The 22,378-nt window shown below is 28.0% G+C and overlaps 1 protein-coding gene across 4 annotated transcripts in view; it reads right to left on the bottom strand.

Annotated features, from left to right (window-relative positions):
* The window catches only part of LOC107443275 (glycine receptor subunit alpha-2), a 111,131-nt gene that overhangs the window by 12,830 nt on the left and 75,923 nt on the right, over positions 1-22,378 (bottom strand). For 3 of the 4 annotated variants that reach the window (XM_071186510.1, XM_043044577.2, XM_071186509.1), the window contains exons 2-3: positions 11,197-11,304; positions 3,892-3,971 (exon numbers count right to left, since the gene is read on the bottom strand). In XM_071186510.1, coding sequence (XP_071042611.1) covers positions 3,892-3,971; positions 11,197-11,261 — 145 coding nt within the window. In that variant the 5' untranslated portion in view covers positions 11,262-11,304. Of the gene's footprint in view, positions 1-3,891; positions 3,972-11,196; positions 11,307-22,378 lie in introns of all 4 variants that reach the window. The other variant, XM_071186508.1, reaches the window with a different exon arrangement.

Genomic DNA, 22,378 nt, shown 5'->3' with positions numbered 1-22,378 from the left:
TGTAAAAATTACGGTACATCTGATTTTTCGTTCCGCAACATGTTAATCAAAAATGGATTTTACTGTAAAAAATACTGTCACCTTGAATGCCGGTATTTTTTACCGGTATTTGATTCGGAATTTTTTACTCCAGCAGCAGTTGAAAATGCTATAACGTTTAATGAATATGTTCTTGGCGAAAATGGAATGCACATTGACGTGTTTTGTGTTTTAGGATTCAATTAAGTTTTATTCTTTGGGCACGCCATTTTATCATCTAGTGGTTGAATTTTAAACTAATTTTTTATGACAGATTTCGTTTTCCCATGGCTCATATAAAGTGTATATCAAATTTCGTTGACATCCGTCAACCTAAACGGATTATAAGCTTGTTTAAACAGGATGACTTTAATTATAATCTTCCTGCACAAAACGCATCCTTTAGACATATATGAAAAAGATTTTTAGTGAAGTTTCACCATCGAAAATACAGGCATACTGCAATAACTTGTTGCTTATCTTCTTGAAATAATTTAGTCGCATCACAGTGTTGAAAATCGAGAACAAACACACATTTTAAGTGCTCTGTTTTATGTCTACAAGACGTTATATCCTACTTAATCCCAAAATTTGTAATTAACGCTTTTAACCTATATCGTACAGAAAGCTAACCCGTCAATTTCTGAGACTATAATACTCTAAAAGGTCTCACTAATTAGAACATAGTAACTTTACAATAAGTAGATTCCAATTTTATTTCCGTAGCGGATCAGATTATTAAAGGGAATGGAATTTTAATGTTCAACATTTATGTATACTTAATAATCTTAAGGAATTAGTTATTTGATCAAATTTTAATTGATAATGAGTATGAACGTAAAATAAATTACTAGAGCTATTTTGATAATTATATTTGACAACTAAAACGTATGGCTGCTTAGGTAAAGAGGGAAAATGTTTTTTTTAATGCAATATTTATAAGTATTACTTGACTTATATTCTATAATAACGTTCATAATATAACAAAATATAATGTAACAAAAACGTTCGTTGTTTGTGAAGTTAATGCGAAAAAGATCGTAATTTAAAACTGATAAGCAGTATTTACGTTTTATAGACACAATTACAAAATTATAAGTTAATAAAAAAGACAGATTTTTACCAAAATGAAAAAATTCGTACGAACTGTTACAATGTTAACAAGTCTATAACTTGAATAAATTTAAAATTAAATTTTAAATTAAAAGATTTTATCCTGATATATGTATGATGCCTAATCTAATGATAAACTTTGTAGTCTAGGGTCTAAGTTTATCAGTCCTTTTCAAGATAGAATGTTCAGTTCATGTGACTTCTGAGTTAAAATGAGGGAATTATTTTCACTTCATTTACGCTGGGAAAATAATCTTCACTTGGAGTATTATCTCCACTTCGACGAATTCATTCGATTGCCTTAGCATTCCGGAAATTTCAAACTACGAAAAGCTGAAATAAGATTGTAATAGTAACAACATTCCGACGAGTGAATAGATATATTTAAAATAGATAGTATATATTATATAAAAAGTCATAAGAGATATACCTATAACGTCAAGATGTTTTTATGCACTTGTTGGATATCTTGAAATATTTTTTAGATTCGAATTTTTTCATGTTCTGAAAAAATTTGTTTGAATGATGGGGCATAAAATCGACTATAAATATCTCTAATCAAACGTAGTTATAATGTTTTTATGATGACTTTAATTTTATTGTATAATCTATATTTAAGATATTTTAATAAATCATTACAAATTAACAAAATAAAACCTTAATTTTTTATGCATTTCAGAAAAATTTTAGCCCGCTTTGTAGTAGTTTATTTCAGATATTTTTTAATTTGCAGGGTAAAATCCTAGCAGCATGTATCTACTTTTTAATGTGTTTAAAATTTATAATATAATATAATATTAGAAATTAATATATTATTTGTTAAAAGTTAGTATAATACGAGGGCTGTTTTTTAAGTAAGGGTCGTTTTGTTGATTACACTAATAGGTTACTCTTACGTCACAACGAGTGCTTGCGTCGTGTCCTGGTATTTCTTGGGTGCAATTGTGTTCAGTTACAACTGTGTAGATAAACTGTACGGACAGTTCTGTATCTTTAAAATGTTCAAGTTTAAGAAATCGCCCGCCGCGTATGAGGTACTGTCAGTGGTGCGTTTTTAGTCGACAAAAAACCTGTCAGCTGCATACATTCACCGGCAGATTTGTGAAGTTTACGAAGCTTCCTACTGGCATGCTGACAGGAAATTTTGCTACTTCATAGCAATGAGTCTCTCCACAGCTCAGTCCCGAGCTTTATTGTACTCTTATGGCTGGGAAATTATGTACTGCCTCTCAAATTACCCAGACCTTGTGCTAAGTTTTTTTTCATCATCTTTTTCGATGTTTCAAATATCATTTTATGGACAATCAGTACAACGAGGACTAAAACGTGAAAACGGTAGTGACCTATGGTGGCAAGTTACTATGATGAGGGTATTCTAAATCTAGTTGTAAGTTACGATAAGTGTTTAAGAAAACTTGGCAACTATTTTGGAAAAAAAGAAAAATGAAACGTATGTAGAATCAAAAAATAAATTTGCGTCATGAAAATTTTCTTTCGTTTGGTTTTTATTTTCAATTTGCCCTTACTTAAAAAACAGTCCTCGTATATGTTAAAAATTAGTATAATATGTGTTGAAAATAATTAGTGTAATAATAGCCTGAACAATTTCTGCGTTTTCTTGAAATTTTGGCTTAGATTTCTATATTTAACGAACATTTCAAAACAGTGAATCTTTATAAAATTTAAGTTAGGAATTTTTATGAGTAACCCTTTGATGCAGATGGGACGCCTGTGTCTTTTTTTATACATTTTCTTCTGATGCTCTAATTACAAGAAAAAGTATATTTAGGTATCTTTCAATTATAAAAATGAATACAATATTTACTAGAAAAAATCTGTTGAATTATGAGAATTATATTTGTATCAAAATATAAATCTCATAAAAGGTAGTATGAAAACATTTTTTGTTCACACCCAAAAATTTATCAATAATTAATTTTGTAAATTAAAGAAGTTTAAATGATAAATAACTGTGTCTCTTAGACCTAAACAGCTGAAAATAAGTGCAAATTTGAAAAATTATTGTTTGGAAGATGCTAGCTTTAACGCAGAAAAAGGCGCCTGCGGCTCATGCCGTATTTCACAAACATAAATTATTCAAATTCTAAATATAACATTTTCCACTTATTTTGACTTTAAATAATACAAAAGAATGAAAAAAGTATGAAAATATGTTTAACTAAAATTCTGCGTTACAAAGGTAACATTCAAAGTTTACTTTTTCACACAATTTATCTATGGAGTTTGTATTTGCAAAGTAGATCTTAATTTTTTTCACAAAACTTAGCTTGAAATTCGCGTATTTTATGCAAAATTTTAAATTTTATGCAAAATTTTCCAACAAATAAAAAATAATGTAATTCAGTCAGTATATATATAGGAATCACTTCATAATCTTTGAAAATTTAAATCTTATTTTTTGGTTTTTTATTTCTTAAAAATTTCCTAGAGAATTTTCTTTTAATATCTGTGATTGACCAAGTATAAGAAGTCAGGTTGAAATATATTGTTTAAAATTTTTTGATTCGGAGAAAAAATAAACATGAAAAAAAAAAATAGAATGTTTAGAGATCAGGAAACTCAGGATCAGACTTGGATTTTTATCAAAAAATAGTTGCTTCAACAGAGATTCCAGTGATCTAAATTATGGAAAAGAAATCGAAATTTTAAGTGTAAGATTTACCCCCGTAAACGAGAAAATAAGCTAATTAAAACACAGTATGTAACATATTATAAATAGAAAACAAACAAATATATTACCATTTTCCTTTGGAGGCTGCAAATTATCATACTCATCTGGATTATCAGGTAAAATACTTTTGAAATCTAAGCTATTTAACCTAAAAAAAACAAAGATGAAAATTTTCTGCTTGGGAATTTTTGCAATAATGATTATAAAAATAATAGACAGATATTGCAAGAAATTTTAGTTAAAAAATGATATTAAAAATTAGTAAGCTGGAAACTTTAGATATATATAAATAAAAAATAAAATTAGATCTAAGAATTATAATTTAAAAAGTATTTACCTAGAATAATTTCGTTTATAAAGGTGAATTACATTTATATATTGATATTTTAAATATAATTTAATTACAAGTTTAAAATTAGAGAAAATCTTCCATAAAATATTAATTTATGTGAAACACGAACTGTAATAAAAATAGTGAAAATTTAAACAATTGCAATGATATTTTAAAATTTCATTTTTTTAAAAATTAAAACATAGCTCTTTTTTACAACATTTATTTTAAAAAATTTTACATATAAGGCACATATTATAAAATAAACATTATTTTTAGAAAATAAATAAGTATATAAAAAATTAACTTTTAATGAAAGGCTGACCTAACTTAAATTGAATGTTACAAAATATATTAATTTTGTACTAAAAAAGTCGAAATTTCGGACTGTGAAAAAAATTGCGTATTTTTTGAAATTATTATTTAGAAAGTATTGACGTAAAAATAATTAAGATAGGGAGTTGAATTACGCTCAAAAATTGATTTTTGAAAATATAGTTTAGTTTGAATTACAGAATTAGTAAAAAACCTCCCATAAAAAAGATGCAATATTTAATTTATATACAATCAAAAGTTTAATAAAAAATAATACATATTTTATTAATTGCAAGTTAGTTTTAAAATTACATTTGAATTTGAAATTAAATATGCATTCGTTCTTAACTAGCATTGCTTTGACACATCAAATAAATGTTGGAAATACTTAGACAGAAACTCTAAACTTCTCCAAGAAAGTTTTTCACATTTTTTCTTTAGAACAAATATTATTTTAGGAAACTAGTCACGTGAGAGAATATTTGATGAAAATAAATTGCTGACTCTCGAGAAGACATTCATTGCAAAATTTATCATAAAAAATTAATGAAACTACAACGAATGAAGAATACTTCAGTGGTAATGAAGGATGTTTGAAGAGGCTGTTTTTTTTTATAAATTCGTTAAATTACAGTCGAGATTATTCTAAAGATAATTAAGTTATTTTAATGTAGTTAAAAAATTTATTCTTGATGAATTGAAAGCACAAGCAATAATAATGAAGAGAAACCGGATGCTTGTTTAAATTAGATTTTCCACTTATTTAATCCTTATTTTTTTACGTCGAAAAAAAAAATGGTTTGAAAACTAAAAAGTGAAGCAAAAATCTTAATTCTTGCTTAAAACCCAAAAAAAGCTTTTTTTTTCTTTTTAAAATATGTTTGATTAGCTTTAAATGTTCAAATAAAAATTTGTATCAGTAAAAAATCAAATTACAAAAAAATTAGTCGTAAATTTATTTAAAAAATTACCTCTATCACATTCTCTCAATATTTTTTTTGAAAAATAAATCGTTTCCGTACTTAAAAAGTTGAAAAAATTCAATTGGTTTTTTAATTCTATACAGAAGAATGGATATGTTTTCTATCCTTCTTTTTTATGATTAATGTTAAAAAAAGAACTTTATAAAAGTCAAATGATTTAATAATTTTTTTTACACAAAACGATTTAATGTGAAAAAAAAAGTTTCAATAATGAACTTTTATTCATGGGGAAAATATTTTCTAGCCTCGCATCAACTAAATTTCTTACTGAAACTTTTTTATAAAAAAATGCAGTATACACAGGGGCCTCCATGACTGACCATTCAGCCAAACCGTTCGTACACTGTAAAAAATACTGTAAAATTTACTGTTTTAAGCCAGTAGCTGGGTTTGTTCTGCAAAAACGTAAAATTAACGAAGAAAATTCGTAGAAACAACGGTTTTTTACCGTACAAAAACAAGTATTTTCCGTACGAATTACGAAGAAAATTTGTAATCAGATTGTATTTTTTCTTTTTTTTTATCGTAACAAAGCAAGTTTTTATAACAACAATTAGAAATAAATCTGTAGCCTCAATAGACTTTTATCATGTGGGAACAAGTTTTCTCTCTGAAAGTTACACAGTAAATCTATACTCAATTCAGACATGAACATTTCACGTCGGCAGAATTTCGAACTACCAGTCATCGCTGGGAACCGAACCGGGAGGACTTCATTGTGAGGTGCACGCTCTGTTCCTTGAACCACTGCGGCTCTGGTGTTTTGTCATGAAATAGTGATAGTGTGAATTTTGCGTCAATGTTGTATCAATTTGGACAAAAATATTGAATCGCAGTTTTATATGTACGCGACTCAAATTTGTAAAGTAATAGCTAAAAGGTAAGAGCAAGTCTAGATAATAATCGTAAAAATTTTAGAGAAAAGATAAAGTTATATCACGGAACGCATCTAGTGTGACGAAAACTAGAATTTTAACTGACGGTTTAAACTCGTTTGTAATAAGGGTGAAAAATAAAGAAAAATTGTTTTATGATCAGAAAACCTTTAAACCAATAAATATACCGCAAAACAACGGATATTTTTTACAGTGTAACGGGCAGGAAGCGGGTTCGAATTCCACAGTAACCTTCAAAGAATTATTGTGATATCATTCGTTAAATTGAGCTATATTGAGCAGGGGCTTACAACATTGTAACAAGCATAAAATCCTGCATATGTCAGTGTAACTTATAATAAGTAAAGAAATGTCCATATAAAACAAGCAATTAAATTTAAACATTTGATTGTTGCGATTTTGGAAAACTGGTCGCAGCTGATCCAATAAGAATGTTTGCTAATTAGAAATCGATTTCATTATTCGTTAATCCATTTTTGACCAAAAGTGCTTAAGCGCACCATAGCAATAATTATTTCTCATTAACACTGTGAGGTATACTTTTTACTCATTTTTTTCTTTACTATTGTTAAGGATTCTAATGCCATCTATAAATTATTAATAATTCAATTAGAGTAAGCAGTTTCTGTTGAGAACTTTTTTAACTATTCGCGATCGCAGCGAACTATAGGGGGCGTTGTTGTATGAGGCTAATACCTGCAATTTCTATTTGAATAGTCATTCAGTTACTCTACAGATGTCTTTAATGTAGCGTGTAGCATTGTAACGCTCTTTCTTTATTGCGGCTTATTAAATTTAAAAAAGAAAAATGTTTGATATTCTTTCTTATGCAAACGAAAACAAAATGGTATCTCTTTTTTTAGAAAGGAAACATCAAAACACATAGGAAAAATATTTTTAAATAAACAGAAAAAATATGTATCTTCTTATTAGAGTTAGAATCTAATGCCTGAAAAATTGTTTTACTAAATTTAATGATATAACATGAAAGGCCTACTTCAACTTTTCATTCCATAGTTTTAAGAATCATATTACCTCAAACATTAAAATAAGCAAAAAGTATACATAAGCCTCATAATTTTGTATAATTTTATTTTGTTAAAAAAGGTTTTTGACAAAATTTTTTATCGAAATATTTTAAGTTTCAATAAAAATCGTTATTTAGAAATTAAAAAACGTGAAATAAAGAATGCTTACGAAGCAAAAAAAAAAAAAGAAAAAGAAAAAAAAGAAGAAAAAAGAAAACACACACACACACAATTTTAAAAATTCTTCACATTAAAATAAAAAACTTTCATGTTTTTTTTTATTCATAATCGGACATAGAAAACCATTCTATAGAGAATTATCGTCAAATAAGATAAAAAATATTTTCAAGTAAAATTTTTTATTTTATAAATTACAACACTTACCTGCTTTGTAAACCCGGAGAATTCCAAAATGATATGTTCTTCGATTTTAGACACCATTTTTTAGTGCTACGAAAATGCCTCTTTGGGATTTACCAAAAATAGAACAAGATGCAATTTTATTTTTTCAAGAGCGAAATATTTTGCCAAAAAAACGAAAATGTACCAATTCCCATGACATCTAGGTAAACGTACTTTTTGGAAATGTTATTTCATTTGGAATCTTATTTATTAGAATTCATATGGTGGCAGCATCAGGTGAAAGAAAATAGAGATTGTTTTGAATCTATGTTAAACTCTATATCGGCCCATTTTCCACCGAAATCCGATTCACTACTTTGATTTTAAATCAGTGTTTTGAATTTTGAGCGTGTTTTGTTTTTAAATAAAGTGTTTTATTTTATGATTTGTGGCAAAAATTTTAGGTGTAGATTGGCGGTAGGTGTAGATTGGATAACATAACATACAGCAAAATTTTATAGTTGTAAGATCTCGATATGAATTTTAATATGTGGCTTAAAAACTGAATAACTGAATTCCAGTTGAAATTATTCTTTCAAAACTAAAAAATACTTGCTAAGAAAACGATAAAAATGTATTAATAATCAGCACAAATGATACTGTTTCAAGTAATTCGGATGATTATTTATTGTTGTTTTCTGAATTATATAGATACAGAAATGCATACTATTCTATAAAGAAGAAGAATTACAGTTCTGTACGCTCTGAATTCACATTTAATCATTGGAATGAAGAAAGCAATGTTGACTTCACTTTAATTTGTAATGAATTGAAGACAGAATAATGTTTTTTACAGTAATGCACACATCTGTAACAGTATGCGATCCCGAAATCGGAAGTTATCAGTTGCAAGTTTGTTGATAATAGAAGTTAAAAATTATTGAGGAATTTTCTTTCAAATGTTTGGCGTGTTCTGTTTCTGAACGATTTACCAATGCTCTGACAAGTTTTTTCAAGTTCTTCGGCCTTTTCCTTAGGGAAATTTTGCTTCTTAATTGCTGCTTAGAAAATGTCGTCTGACTCTGCTAATGATTCTGATAGAACTAAATGAAAACTTAATAAATAAATGCCTGATATTTTCAGGCTCCCGCTAGAGGGCGTACTCAAGCGTTGCGATCTCGAATTCTAGTTCCGTAACTTGAAATGGTTGATGATAAATTCGACTTTTGAAAATGTATATTTATTCTATTTGAGATTAATCATTGTTTATGATGGATTAAAGTTGTAATTTTTGTAAATGAAATAAAAATATAACAAATTTCATTAAAAAAAAACTAGTGTTCAACTAAATAGTTTGTCCATTGTTTTGGCCAATGGTGCAAACACTGAAATTTTTTTTTCATAAGTAGAATATTATTTTTCATGCGCGAAATATTTTTGCCTCCTAGTGAATGTAATTAATAGAAATTTCAATGGAATAGTACCACATTGTATAAAATTTCTATGCTTGACCTAAAGAAGGTTAAGAATATGAGCCTATTATAGTTTGTATTTCTTTTAGAATTACTTGGAATATTTCTTAAGGACTTAGCATTAAAGAACTCTGTTGTCGTGTAGAAACTATACATTTTGATAGCCCTAAAACCCGGCAGTCAAAAGGCTACTTAAAAGTTGAAATTTCTTTTGTAACAAAAGCACAAGAAAAATTGTTAGTTTCTTTGGAGTATCTATAAATAACTAATACAAAATCCATAGTAAACTATTTTAATACTATTCTTATCATATTTTCTTTTTAGAAAATGTGAAATGCAATAATTATCATTAGCATATATTTTTTGAATCTGTATAAAAAATAAAGTTAATAAATATGCACATTAAGAGACAAAAATTATTTTTTAAATGAATAAAAAATTATAAAATTCTGACGAATAATTAGATACGTGCACTTTAAGAAGAAGAATTCCTCCCATATCCACCCATGTGATCTATGACGTCAGCGCCAGTTAATCTTTTTCAGCAAAATGGCGCATTAAAGATGAGCTTTGTTTCTTTACATAAGTTTAGAATGTTAATTAATTTATTATGTTAATTAGAAAATTAATTAAATGCAAAGCTGTGTCGCACATCGAATTAGTTGAAACATAATTTTTTTCTCGTCTACTTCATTTACTTAACTTAGATTTATTATTTGTTTTAGTACTTTAGTGTAACATTGATATATTTTTGTTTTGTGTACCTGGCAACTTTGATGCATAATTAGTTTTTTTTTGTCCCACATGGCGTCGTGCCTGTTTCTGTGTTAAGTCTCGGTGTAAATATATAATGAAGGAATTGAGATATTTGGAAAAAAAATCTTTGTGAAAGAATTTAGAATGTGTTACTAAAGAGAACTGATACTTGACGGGCATGACTTACTCGAAACAGTATGAAAAGAACAGTTGTGAACGTAAGCAAAAGTCACGTTTCAACAACCAATCAGGATCGAGATATTCACACTACATCACTCGCAGGTATCCCATTACCAGTGCTGCCAGGTGCCGATAACCGTTTACCCCCAGATAGCGTTGTAAAATCCACCAAAAATTTAAAGAAAACCCCAAAATTTTTAACTTAATGTATAAGTATTAAAAAATAGTACAAAAGTTAAATAATGTACAGAAAACGTTGCTTTAATACTTTTTAATATTTTATTATCAGCAAATTAGTAATGTGCTGCTAATTAAAAAAAAGGATGACCAATTGTATCTACTATTAATTTACTCTTAAACTGCTTTTCGTGTTCCCAATCTTTCTTGTACTTTTGTACGTACTTCTTTTTTTCTTTATCCTTTTGCATTATTTTTAAACCATGCACATCAAAAATTTTAAATAATTTGAAATCAAATTCACCAAACGTACAGGTTGATCGAGCAATTCAACAAAGGGGTTAAGTTCTAAAATTAAATCTTAATGTTTTTGTTTTGGTTTAACATATTGATTTTCATATTACCATCTCACACATTCTGTTATAAAATTTGATATTACAACGTAACCAAAATGAAACTAGTAAAATTCGCAAGTAACCCTAAAACAAACCCCTAAAAACATATTCCCCAAAAGTACCCACTGAAGATTAAAAATCCCCCTAAATTTAGTGGGAAAACCCTTAATCTGGCAACACTGACCATTACAAGATCAGAGCGAAAAGAGAGATAAAGAACATCAAAGATCAATTTGCTTTAGTTTGAAACTTAAAAAGAAGGTTCCTGGCAAAAGTCATCTGTAATAAATTGGCTTTCTGATGATTTTAATTTCTTCATTGTTTTGATCATACAAGATAACCATTATATTCGATTTTTATTGCCTCTTTTGCCCAAGTCGGAGCAAACCAACCTGTGAGAAATATTTTCTCATTAACTGCACTATAGTAAGCATGTAATACTTCTTCCTGTTATGCATAGAATATAGAACAGAAGTTTTAAATTTGTCTTTTACTTACGAAGTAATCTTTAAAGAAAATAAGAGAATCCAAGGCATCCATTTAGATCTGATTTTACTCATCATGTTCCACTATAACAAAGAATATTCTGCAAAACCATTTGTATTCCTAAAATATAAAAGATAATTAATAGTAAAACAAAACTCTTCGTCGTTGTTTAATGACTAGATAAATTACGTTAAGGTGATTTATATGGAAGAATTTTAGAATTGACGACTTAGGTTAACGATTGATGGGTGCATTTATTAGATTTGAATGGATGAATAATTAATTAGTTTTGGTTCTTCAACTATGGTGATATTGATGATATACGATATTTTATTATAAAAAATACTTGACCCTTTGACGCAGATAGAACACCGGTATTCTTTTTATGTATTTTTTTTTCTCTAATTAAAACAGAAATATACGTTGGTATTTTCTAAATTATATAAACTGTAAAACTAAAAAAATCTGTTAGATTTTCAGAATTGTATTTGTACTTAAATATAAAATACAAAAATGTGGTTTGGATTTTTATTTTCATTCACATTTAAAATTTCATCAATAATTGATTTTGTAAATTAGGGATATTACAATGACGAATAATTGTTTCTCTTAGATCTAAGTAACTGCAAATAAGTGTAAATATCAAAAATTATTGTTTAGAAGCGAGCCGTGTTTGGAATATTTTATCTTTAACCCTTACAAAAATGTAAGGTGTTTTTGAGGTTTTTTCGAGATTGGTAGATGTAAAAAAATACTCCTGAGGTAGAAAATAAGGTTATGTTTTGCATCAAAAATAACCTCACTAATAAACCTAATTTACACCTCACAAAATCATGCTCATATATAACTCAGCAATACTTTTAGTTAAAATTAAGTGAAATAATTCACTCCTCAACTGTACCTATTTGCTAGCAGTGTAGAAAAAAATAGCCTCTACACCTCAAAAAAAACCTCTCTAAGCTGGTAGCTCCAACAACTTTATACTACACACCTTGAGAGATTGATCTTTTAAGCTTGTTTAAATCAACTTTAAATAAACCTTAACTCAACATTGACGCCTCAAACCAAGCTGAAACAAACCTCAAAAGCACCTTTTGTAAGGGAACGCAAAAAAGAAATCGGCGTTTCATTCTGTATTTTATAACCATAAATTATTAAAACTGTAAATATAATATTTTTCACTCATTTATAATTTTCACTCATTCATAATACAAACAATAAAAAATAATTTTGAATAATACAAAAGAAAGAAAAAAATGAAGTTAAGAAGTTATTGAAGTAGACTTATAAGAAACAATGAATAGCGACTCTGACACAGAAGTAGATGATAATGAATCTCCAGTGAAAGTTGTTGCTTTTTCTGATGCTTTGCACGTTTTGGAAACAATGAAAACTTATCTAATGCAGGAAGATGTAAATGAAGGAGTATTTTCTTCTCATCATGACTTTACAAAAACTTTTTAAAGTAAGAAATCAAGGAAATAAGCAAACCTTACTCACGAAATGCTTTACAATTTCAAACTAATCATCTTGCAATCATTCACTGTATTTTAAATTCCTGAATAAAAAGTGCAAGATTTCTATTTATTTTGTGTCTTTGATTATTAAACATGTACAGATTTTTCATAAGGTTAATTTATTTTTTAATTTTGCTCCCGATATTACGAATTATCTTCGATTTAGCAACTGATATTTTCGGTCCCTATGAATTCGTTAAATCGGGGTTCGACTGTATATATCTAACTCTTTTCGATATACAACTAACACTTTTCGATATATAACTAACTCTTTCCGATACATAACTAATTCTTTTTCGACAGTATTTATAAATCAGAACCGGTGATTTTATTCTCCTACAGTTTAATTAAAACACCTTTTTCTTGCTAAAATTATTAAAAGCTTCTCTAAAATCAAAGCACAACTTCAATTTATATTACCTGCATAAATTAATTATAACATAAACTATAGCATAGTTTATTTGATTATATGAAGAGTTCGATTTAAAATTTTTCGTCCCTCACAGCCTATTGCGCACTATTCAACTCTTCATTGCCAACGCAAAAAAGGAAGTTTAATCTGTTTTGTGACCACATGCACAAGTATAATTTCTTAATGGATTGCAAATTGCTTCCCTGCTTTTTCTTATAACAGAAATATACTTTTATTCGCTCTAAAAAGTATAGTAAAAAAACATAGATAAACCTATTTCTTTAAAAAAAAAAACTTTACACTTGTTTTAGTTGTATTTTAAAGGAAAATAATAGTAAAATCGGGGCTCTAGTAGAAAATTCTCAATTCAAGTAGAAATTTTCGAAGAAAATTCTATGTATGAGTTAATATTTGAACTTGGGAGCAATAAATTTTCGAACAATAAAAAGAACGCATGCAACAGCATTTTTGCTCGCTCAGATGACAGACAGCTCAATATTTTCAGTTCTATCAAAACGTTCTCAGGAAAATTTTTTATGGAGCAAAAATCTAAACTAGTTTAAAATAAGTTTTAAAGAAATAGGGCGTAAGAAGAAAATAACTAAAGAATATTTCCGTCTTTTCTTTACGTTATGAGCGATGCTTATTTTACTTTTTGTATGGATCTGTCATTTATAGTTAAAGAATATTCCATTCTTTGGTAAGTATTTATTCCAGATATAAACATGGATAAGTTTAATTGAAATATGACAAATTCGAATAAATTTAATATTTTAAATATTGATATGGATATTTATTATATTTGTATTGGATATTTTACCTATTCAAAAATATTTTCTGTAATAAGAACCCTCTGGTTGCTAGAAATCTGCAGAGAGATGCGTGTCTCCTAATTCTCAGATTCTCTAGTAATGCCTTGATAAATATCAAAATATCACGAGAGAATCTAAGGATATATATATATATATATATACTGAGAAAAATGATTATTTATCACAATTACCAGTATATTATAAAATTGGCTGTGCTTCGGAGAACACGAAATATGGGAATTTCATTTCTCCTTATTTTTATCCCATATCCTATACTAACTTATTCAGTACTCTATGGGAACACGAAAAAGAAATTTTGGCTTTAAATATGATTTATATGCAGAGCATAAAAACCATTTATTCCGTTAAATTTACTTTTCTGTATTGAATTTTTCACAAAATGTGTCGTAATATGAACTATAAATATGAAAACCATAATTCTCGGTAGGTCGTTACCATATGAACGGAAAAATGACATAATGAATGGTTTAAATACAGAATATTTTGGTTTCATTAACCAGATTTTTTTCTTACCTGGAATCTCATTGTCATACAGTTCAGTAATTTTACCCGAATTTTTTTTCTCTTTATTTTCATCCCATACCCTATATTAACTTATTCCGAAATATTAGTAGTAAGAACTCTCATATTAGGCGGATTATTATCTAAAATACAGTTTCCGCAACTCTCAGGTTCTTTTGTGTTTGCTTGATAATTTGCACCAGATATTTCATCATTCAAAATTATTATTTGTAGTTACAGCTTTTAGATGTTATTGCTGTCTTTGGCCAAAATACAGAGGGGGTGCGATTGTTCTTGTTTTCCAGTGGCGCCATCTATAGTCAAGAATTTAACTTCTGACTCACCCATGCGTCACACCCGCTTATAGGGCGGTCCCATTCATACATCCATTCATTCGAGTTTTAGATGAAGTTTATTTTCAGATAAAAACAAATTTTTGGATCCTGAAATAACTTAGCCATCCCTTCTCATTTAGTACTGAATCATTTTTGTATCAGCTTTAACATATAGCACGATACAATTTCATTATTTTCAATTGTATTGTCGGTTTGGGATTTTTGGCTGCACTGTAAACAATTCTGGATTAAATTAAAGTATAAAGCATTGTTACTTTGGGTGCCTCTTTCATAAAATCCTATTTACCATGAAATCCATTTTTATTACAAAATATTAAACCACAATTTTTGCAGTAATATTTATTTACTTAAAGTGCTTTAGTAATTTTACAGTAATAATTTCTGTAAAATTTACAGTACATAACCGTTTTTGTTCCGTAACATGCTCAGGGCAATATGGATTTTGTGGAAAAAGTACCGGATTCCTGAGTGCCGGTATTTTTTATTGCAATTCAATCCGGGGTTTCTTATGGTGTATGAAACTCCTTCATCAGAAGAGCTAATTGTTTTTTTCTAAAATTGGTCGAACTCAAACAAGCATTATTTTCTATGTATTTTTATACTGAATTGAATGCTTTCAAACACAATTTAATAGGTCGAATAGTTCAAACATTTATGTAGTATTTATGTAATAAATTTATGCAATAATATAAAAAATGTTATAAGTAGAAAATAAGTATTTTTCAGTTGTATTTCTCTGCAATATTGACGTTGCTATATTTACAATTGAGGTTTTGTTTTTGTGTCTTTTTCTAGCTATACTATCGATTGAAACCACAGACAATGTCTATAAAATAAATAATATAGATCTTAGATGGGTTTTCGTAATAATATATTTATTTCACTATTTATATTACGCAATTATGGTATAAAATGTTTTTATTTCTTTCCCATTGCCCCGTAGACTCAATTCATGAATGTGAAATGTTTTACTAGTTACTAAGAGTAAAATACTAATACATGATATATCATGCAGTGTTTGCATAATGTATCGTTTATTCCTGTTTTTTCCCCTTTTTTTTGTTGTCGAAGCTTTGAGTTATACTTACGTTACGATGAATATAAAGTAAAATACAAGTAATAAGTTTCATAAAATCCAATCGACTTGTTCCACAACTATTTATCAGGAGGTTATCTACTTTGGTTAGCATTTAAAAATTACACCAAAAAACCATACTTCTCCCATTTGGATAGCGATAGAATTGCAAGTAAGTAAAAGTAAGGAATAAAATATTTTATACATAAGAAAATTCTGAAATAGACTTTTTTCATTACGCTTTTGCTAGAAAAAAACATTTGAAATAAAAATTTACTAGTCTAAGATATTGAAGTCAGATGAGTAAATAGATAAAAGCGAATCGTAGCAATTTTTTTAAAAAAAAACAACAACCTATAATAACTTCAAAACTTAGAGTTTTATCGTTACAAATTCAGTCTCATTCGATTTGCCTAACACCAGACGCGTTAAATCGTGCAACTTTTTCCGATTACTAAACGAAGAGGATTAGTACTGAGAGTATCTGGTTAGACGACTAGCTTTTTTTTTTTCGTTTGATTTTTGGATTAAAACACAAAAACCTTTTAAATCTTCTACTCATAATATTTTGTCTAACTATTATTCTAATTAAAAAAGCACATTTTTAAGTCTAATTTTATTACCTAACTTATTATTTCTATGCCTGCTTATCTTTATAACGCTCTTCCTGAATTGCGTATCATTGCATTAATTGATTAACGCGGATTTAAGTAGTTAATAACAAATATTTTCCAAAGCTTCTATCATTAAATAATTTCCTTTGGAATAATCTGAGCTAACACATTTTTCAACAACAATTTTCTACGTGAATAAGGAATAGAGAGAAAACGTGAATAGAGAATCAGCTATCAGAACAATGCTGAGTATCCACCAGCTTAAACAAACGTACTCGTTAATTGAATAAGAGGGATTCTAAGCTCAGCATCATTCAAGAGACTTTCTAGAAACTTTCTCAACTGACAAAAGTCACTCATTTCCCTAGAACTTCAAACCTATTGTCAAGAAGTAAGCAGCAGACGAGAAATTTACTCAATGAACACGCGACTGACGCCGTGTCAACACTCGTAGATTGAAATACGCTCAAGTAGCGGCGGAGAAGTTTCATCAATTATTCCAGGAATCAGGGTATTCGTCTTTGTTTGATTGCTTAAGTTTGATAGCGTGGATAGAATACTATGAATGAAAACGGTAAATGTATTGCTTTGTGTGTAGGCTTGGCTACTTGATTGTGTTTAATTGTGTTTGCGTTGAGAATTAATTTGTTTTATGTTTCTTTGATAAAAAATATACGCTATTATTACTTTGTTACTGTTTAAAACATATAATAAGATTGCTTTAATTATTACGCAGTTCGAATTTTCATGTTTATGATATTAACATTTCTTTACCTTGCATTTTATAACTGTCGCTAAACAGACAATCCAATTTTGGAGTTTATGACTAGCAATAATGTTTTACCTTACATTTCTACACACTTAACTTTTACTGTTAATTTTGAATGTTACTTAAGTAAATTACCGAAAAACTTGATTCCGCATTTTAACGTAGCATAACCCTGGTTATTCTACTAATTAGCTAAGTATTGTGCGTATTAACTTATTTATTAGTGACATAAGTATTACACTATTTTCAACTGTGAGTTGTGATATTTCAAGAAATATTAAAATATTACATTATACATCCATCCAAATTAGTATTCATATACGTTAAATATTTTTTTACACACTGTTAGAACTTTCAGTCTACAATTGTGATAATCAGCTGCAGTCTGTCCTTCCGATTTACCATAAAGTTTATGTCAGGAAAATGTTTTTACCATTACGGCTGTGAACAATTTACCACTAGCATAGTTCCTAACTGGACATTAAAGCTCTGTGGGGTCTTCACCATTTATGCGTGAATGGTTTCGTATTCTAATTGTCTTGGGTCCTGTTCAGCCGGTTATAATTTGTGGATTAACCCTCTCAGTTACAGTATCTACTTAACTATATGGAACAAAATGGTTTCATAAAGGTGGCCTACTTAGGATGAATAGAATTTTGGTTGTTAAACCGTATTAGGTAAAAACAATAAATAACCGTTTTTTCTCACACTTAACAGCTTGGTTATTTGATTGTTTTGGTTGAATGTGGTAAAATAACAATTTAATAAATTGGGATTTAAAATTTTTTCACGAGAAATTACGAACAGAATAGTATAAAATTATTATGCAGTATAGGCTGTTGTTGATGGTGGAGAATTATTTTATTCCGGATAAGTTGTTCTGGCAAAACATTAAAAGTAAACACACCTTTGAATATAAATATTTTTTATTCTATGAAGTCAACTTCTATGAAAGTTTTAGCTAAAACAATATTTTTCCGGAAGGAGGGCTCCTAATACTCTTTTCTCTTAAAGACAGATTAATTGGTAAAGATGATATTTTTAAGTTTATAATTTTTATAATAAGATTGTTACAAACATTTAGATCCACCACCATGACTTAATGAGAAGTGATTGCTAAATGAGAAGTTCATTGAAGTGTGAAGGAAAAAAAAGTTGTCTTTCAACAAAAAAGAGATCTCCATTATTTCGCGATTTACCATAAGTCGAGTCAAATATAATGCAAAATAAAAACCATGTTTCAAAATTAATTGGTGGAACATACAAATTGATGGATGTTACAAATTTATGGTAACAATTTATTTCGCTAATACTTATATTATTGTGCTAGCATGTAAAAAATGAGCACTTATATAATTCCCTCTACTAGTTTTTCTGAAAAATTACTCAGAGTATTGGTACTTTTTGCCGAAAAATTTAATTTTATGTCATAACAATTGATATACAGAACCTTTTACAACGATATTTACTGTACAATTACTAAATCACCGTAATTAAATAACTATTATTGTAAAAATAATGGTATAAAATTCTACGGTAAAAATGGAATCTACGTTAAAATGAACTTCAGGAATGATACATCCAGGGTGCCTGTACTTTTTACCGTAATTTGATCCGCAGTTTTTTACACGGCAGTGTTGATCAGTAACCTTATCTACGCAAAGGGACTTCGGAAAATTGCGCTTATATCGTTTACTTAGTTTACAATCTGACTCAGAAGACAGAGGGACGTTTCGTCTTTAGGAAGGATCAGAGCAAAAGAGACCTCCTTTTTTAAATTTTTTTTAATGCCTAATATAATACCAAATTTTTCTCTATAAAGCGTATCTGACCTTAACATGTTTCTCTGATGTGTGACAAATCTGTCTAATATATCTAACATATTTATCTAATATTTCTGACAAACTTATTTAGTATATTCGACAAATTTCTCTGATTTCTCTGTTGTTTGCTGCCATGAAAATAAGCAATGGAACGCTTGCTCCTGACACAGCATACTCGTGCTCACTGATAATTCCCTGAGCTGCTTAACTAATTAAACTTCAGTACCTGTGATAACTCTGATAATCCATAATATGGTGAAAATTTGCCGCAACTTCAATAAGGCATAATTTTATTGAATCACATTTCAGTTCAAATATAGTGTAATCCAGTTTAAATAAATACGATAACACAGCTAAAATTATCACCGTATTAAGGCAGTAGCAAAATTGAATGATATAAGGTTTTTGAATATAAGTTATTATTAAGAATTAAGATAAACCATTATAAGATAAACATTATATATTAAACTTAAAAAGATTTTAAGTTTATTATATTGAGTAATGAATTAAAGTAATAAATATTTGTTTAAGAATTAAATGAAATTACTAAGCTCGAAATATTACGTAATGTATATTATGACATTAAGTTTAAAAACTTAGATATACAATCAGCTTAAATAAACCCAAGTTGGTAATCAATGTATGAACAATTTTTGAATTAAGTCTATGGCTTTTAGGCTAAGCAAGTCAACTGTTATTTTAAAGTGAACAAAAAAATTAAGTTTGGAATTTTATATAATTTTTATTTGTTTTGTGATTATTTAGGCAGCTTGTAGCAAATGAAATAAACAAAAGCAATATATGTTAGTTAGCAAGATGAAAGTTGATTCGTTATAGGTTCCAATTTCGGTGATATAATCATGCTGTATGGGTTCCAATTTTGGCGATTTTATCATAAAAATAGTAGCGTACAAAGTTTTTCCAGCATCTACTGAAGTAAAAAAGACGTGCAATCTGCTTTCTGAAATCTTATGCTGCTTCTATGCACATTGATTCTGTATAGGTTCCAATTTTGGTCATATAATCATGCTATATGGGTTCCAATTTTGGCTATTTTATCATAAAAATAGCAACTTATAAAGTTTTTCCAGTTTAAAGTTTTAATGCAGGCTCAATCAGTTATCCTGCAACCAAATAGCTTGACTCGTCTTCAGGGAAAGCAAGTCAGATGACATTATTAATAAAACAGGAAAATTGAGCTTTGATTGAGATTGATTTAGATTAGTTGTTAGCTCATTATTCCTCGACAAATTAGAATCCGTTAGTTTCTTAGACAAAACTATATTTCTTATCAGTACCAATTTTTACCATAACCCATCGAAATGTATATAAAGCAAAGATACAAGAAGTTTTACTACTCTAAGAATCAAGGCATGTAAATAAGGAAAACGCTACACAGTAAGAAATTCCGGCTGAAATTGGGTGCGTCATCCGTAAAATCTATTTTTAAATTAAAATACTATACTGTAATTTTACTGCAATATTTATTAACTTAGCGATTGAGTCAGTGATTTTACGGTATTTATTACTGTAAAAATTACGGTATTTTAGATCTTTTTTTGTTTCGTAAAATGTTTCAGTAAAAATGGATTTTACGGTATCCTTACAAAAAAAAAGCAGAAAAAAAAGGAAGAGAAATACAGAAAAAATATTAATTAGGAAAATCCAGAGAACACACGAATCCTATAATGCCACCAAAAAATTCAGCAAAACATAAAATTAAATTAAGACATACGAAAATAGTGAACATGAATAAAACGATTCAAGGAAGATGCTTTTTTTCAAATATCAAACTTACTTGTTTTGTCACATATATAAATATGACACATCTATAAACCCACATATTCCCATACCTATATTTTTAAGGTTTTATTGTTTCTCAAAATTGATCCGATCTTTTTCATTTATCCTGTATATAAGCAAAAATAGTGAAAAATTTGTCGTGTAACTTTTTTTTTCATTCTGTAATCATTACATGGATCTTTCCCCTCTTTTTGGTGAACAAATTCAATCCCGGAAGTGAGAAGCACGTCGGTCTGCTGTACCGGAAATTACGTTGTTCTTATTGTTGTGGAAGATTCATAAAATAAATTGGGTGAAAAAAAAGCTTGTTTCTATATTGCTGTCTAACACAAAATTCTTTCAACGTTAAATCTTAACTGGTGATTTGTGAAAAAAACTAAGACGCAGATGGTATTTTTTACAATATCTATTCGTTTACAGCAGATTTTTTTTCCTTATAAAATCAAACAATAGATGATAAAGACTTATAGCACTGCATCACATTTTGATTGACGTTTTAATAGAACTAAAATACTTAAAATTATACAGAAAAAAATTATGTATTAAAATTATGTATTGTGTATAAAAATATGTATTGTGTATAAAATTATGTATTATGTAGACAATTATGTATTATGTAGAAAATTATGTATTATGTATAAAATTATGTATTAAAAACTTTTCTTCAATTATCCATTCAAAAAATATAAATAACTAACAAATTACATTAAACTTTGTAATATGTGCTATAATTGTTAAGAAATGATTAATTTAAATGTTAATTTTTTTGCTCAACAAGACACGCTCACTTTATTATAGTAAAAATTAATTTTATTGTTAAAAACAGTTTTAAAATCTAATAATTTTCATGTTTAATAATAAATAGTAAATGAATGAAAAATGTTTTTTTTAAAAATAAGTTTCAAATATAAATTTTCAAATATTTGCTAAAAACATCTTGAACTGTACTCGATGCGAACAACAATAATAATCAAAATTTTAAAACATTGATTATTAAAGTCGTGTGAAATTCTATCATAATAGCACAAACAATTTTGAAAAAAAAGCATTATATTTTAATGAAAAAACTAGTTATTGAAATAGTTAAAGTTTACGAAACAAATTTCCTTTATTATAAAAAGTTTTATTAGTTTTGTCATGAAATTCACTTTTATTCATATCTGCCGCTCAGTTTTTTGAAGCTCATTTAAATACTAATATAATATCTGGAACTAAATTAATCGTATATCTCAATAACTTGAGACAAAAGAGGCAAATATGAACACCAAAAACCAAGAGATCATTAGTGAAGTTTGAGATCAAACGATTTTTGAAAGCTTTGAATCTGAAAAATCGTTTGATCTGAACTTTCTGCAAAAGATATCACTTTTTTGTCTTCTTTATTTTTTCTACCCATTGTTAAAGTAGAGAAGTGAAATACATAAAGTTAAATTCTATTTTTACCGTTGAAGTAAATTCTATTTAAAACTTTTGAAAGATGTCAGAATTGTG

The sequence above is a fragment of the Parasteatoda tepidariorum genome, chromosome 10 (assembly GCF_043381705.1).
Source record: "Parasteatoda tepidariorum isolate YZ-2023 chromosome 10, CAS_Ptep_4.0, whole genome shotgun sequence".
Lineage (NCBI taxonomy): Eukaryota > Metazoa > Arthropoda > Arachnida > Araneae > Theridiidae > Parasteatoda > Parasteatoda tepidariorum.
The sequence above is the reverse complement of the archived record's forward strand: the minus strand, read 5'-3'. Positions and strand labels throughout refer to the sequence as shown.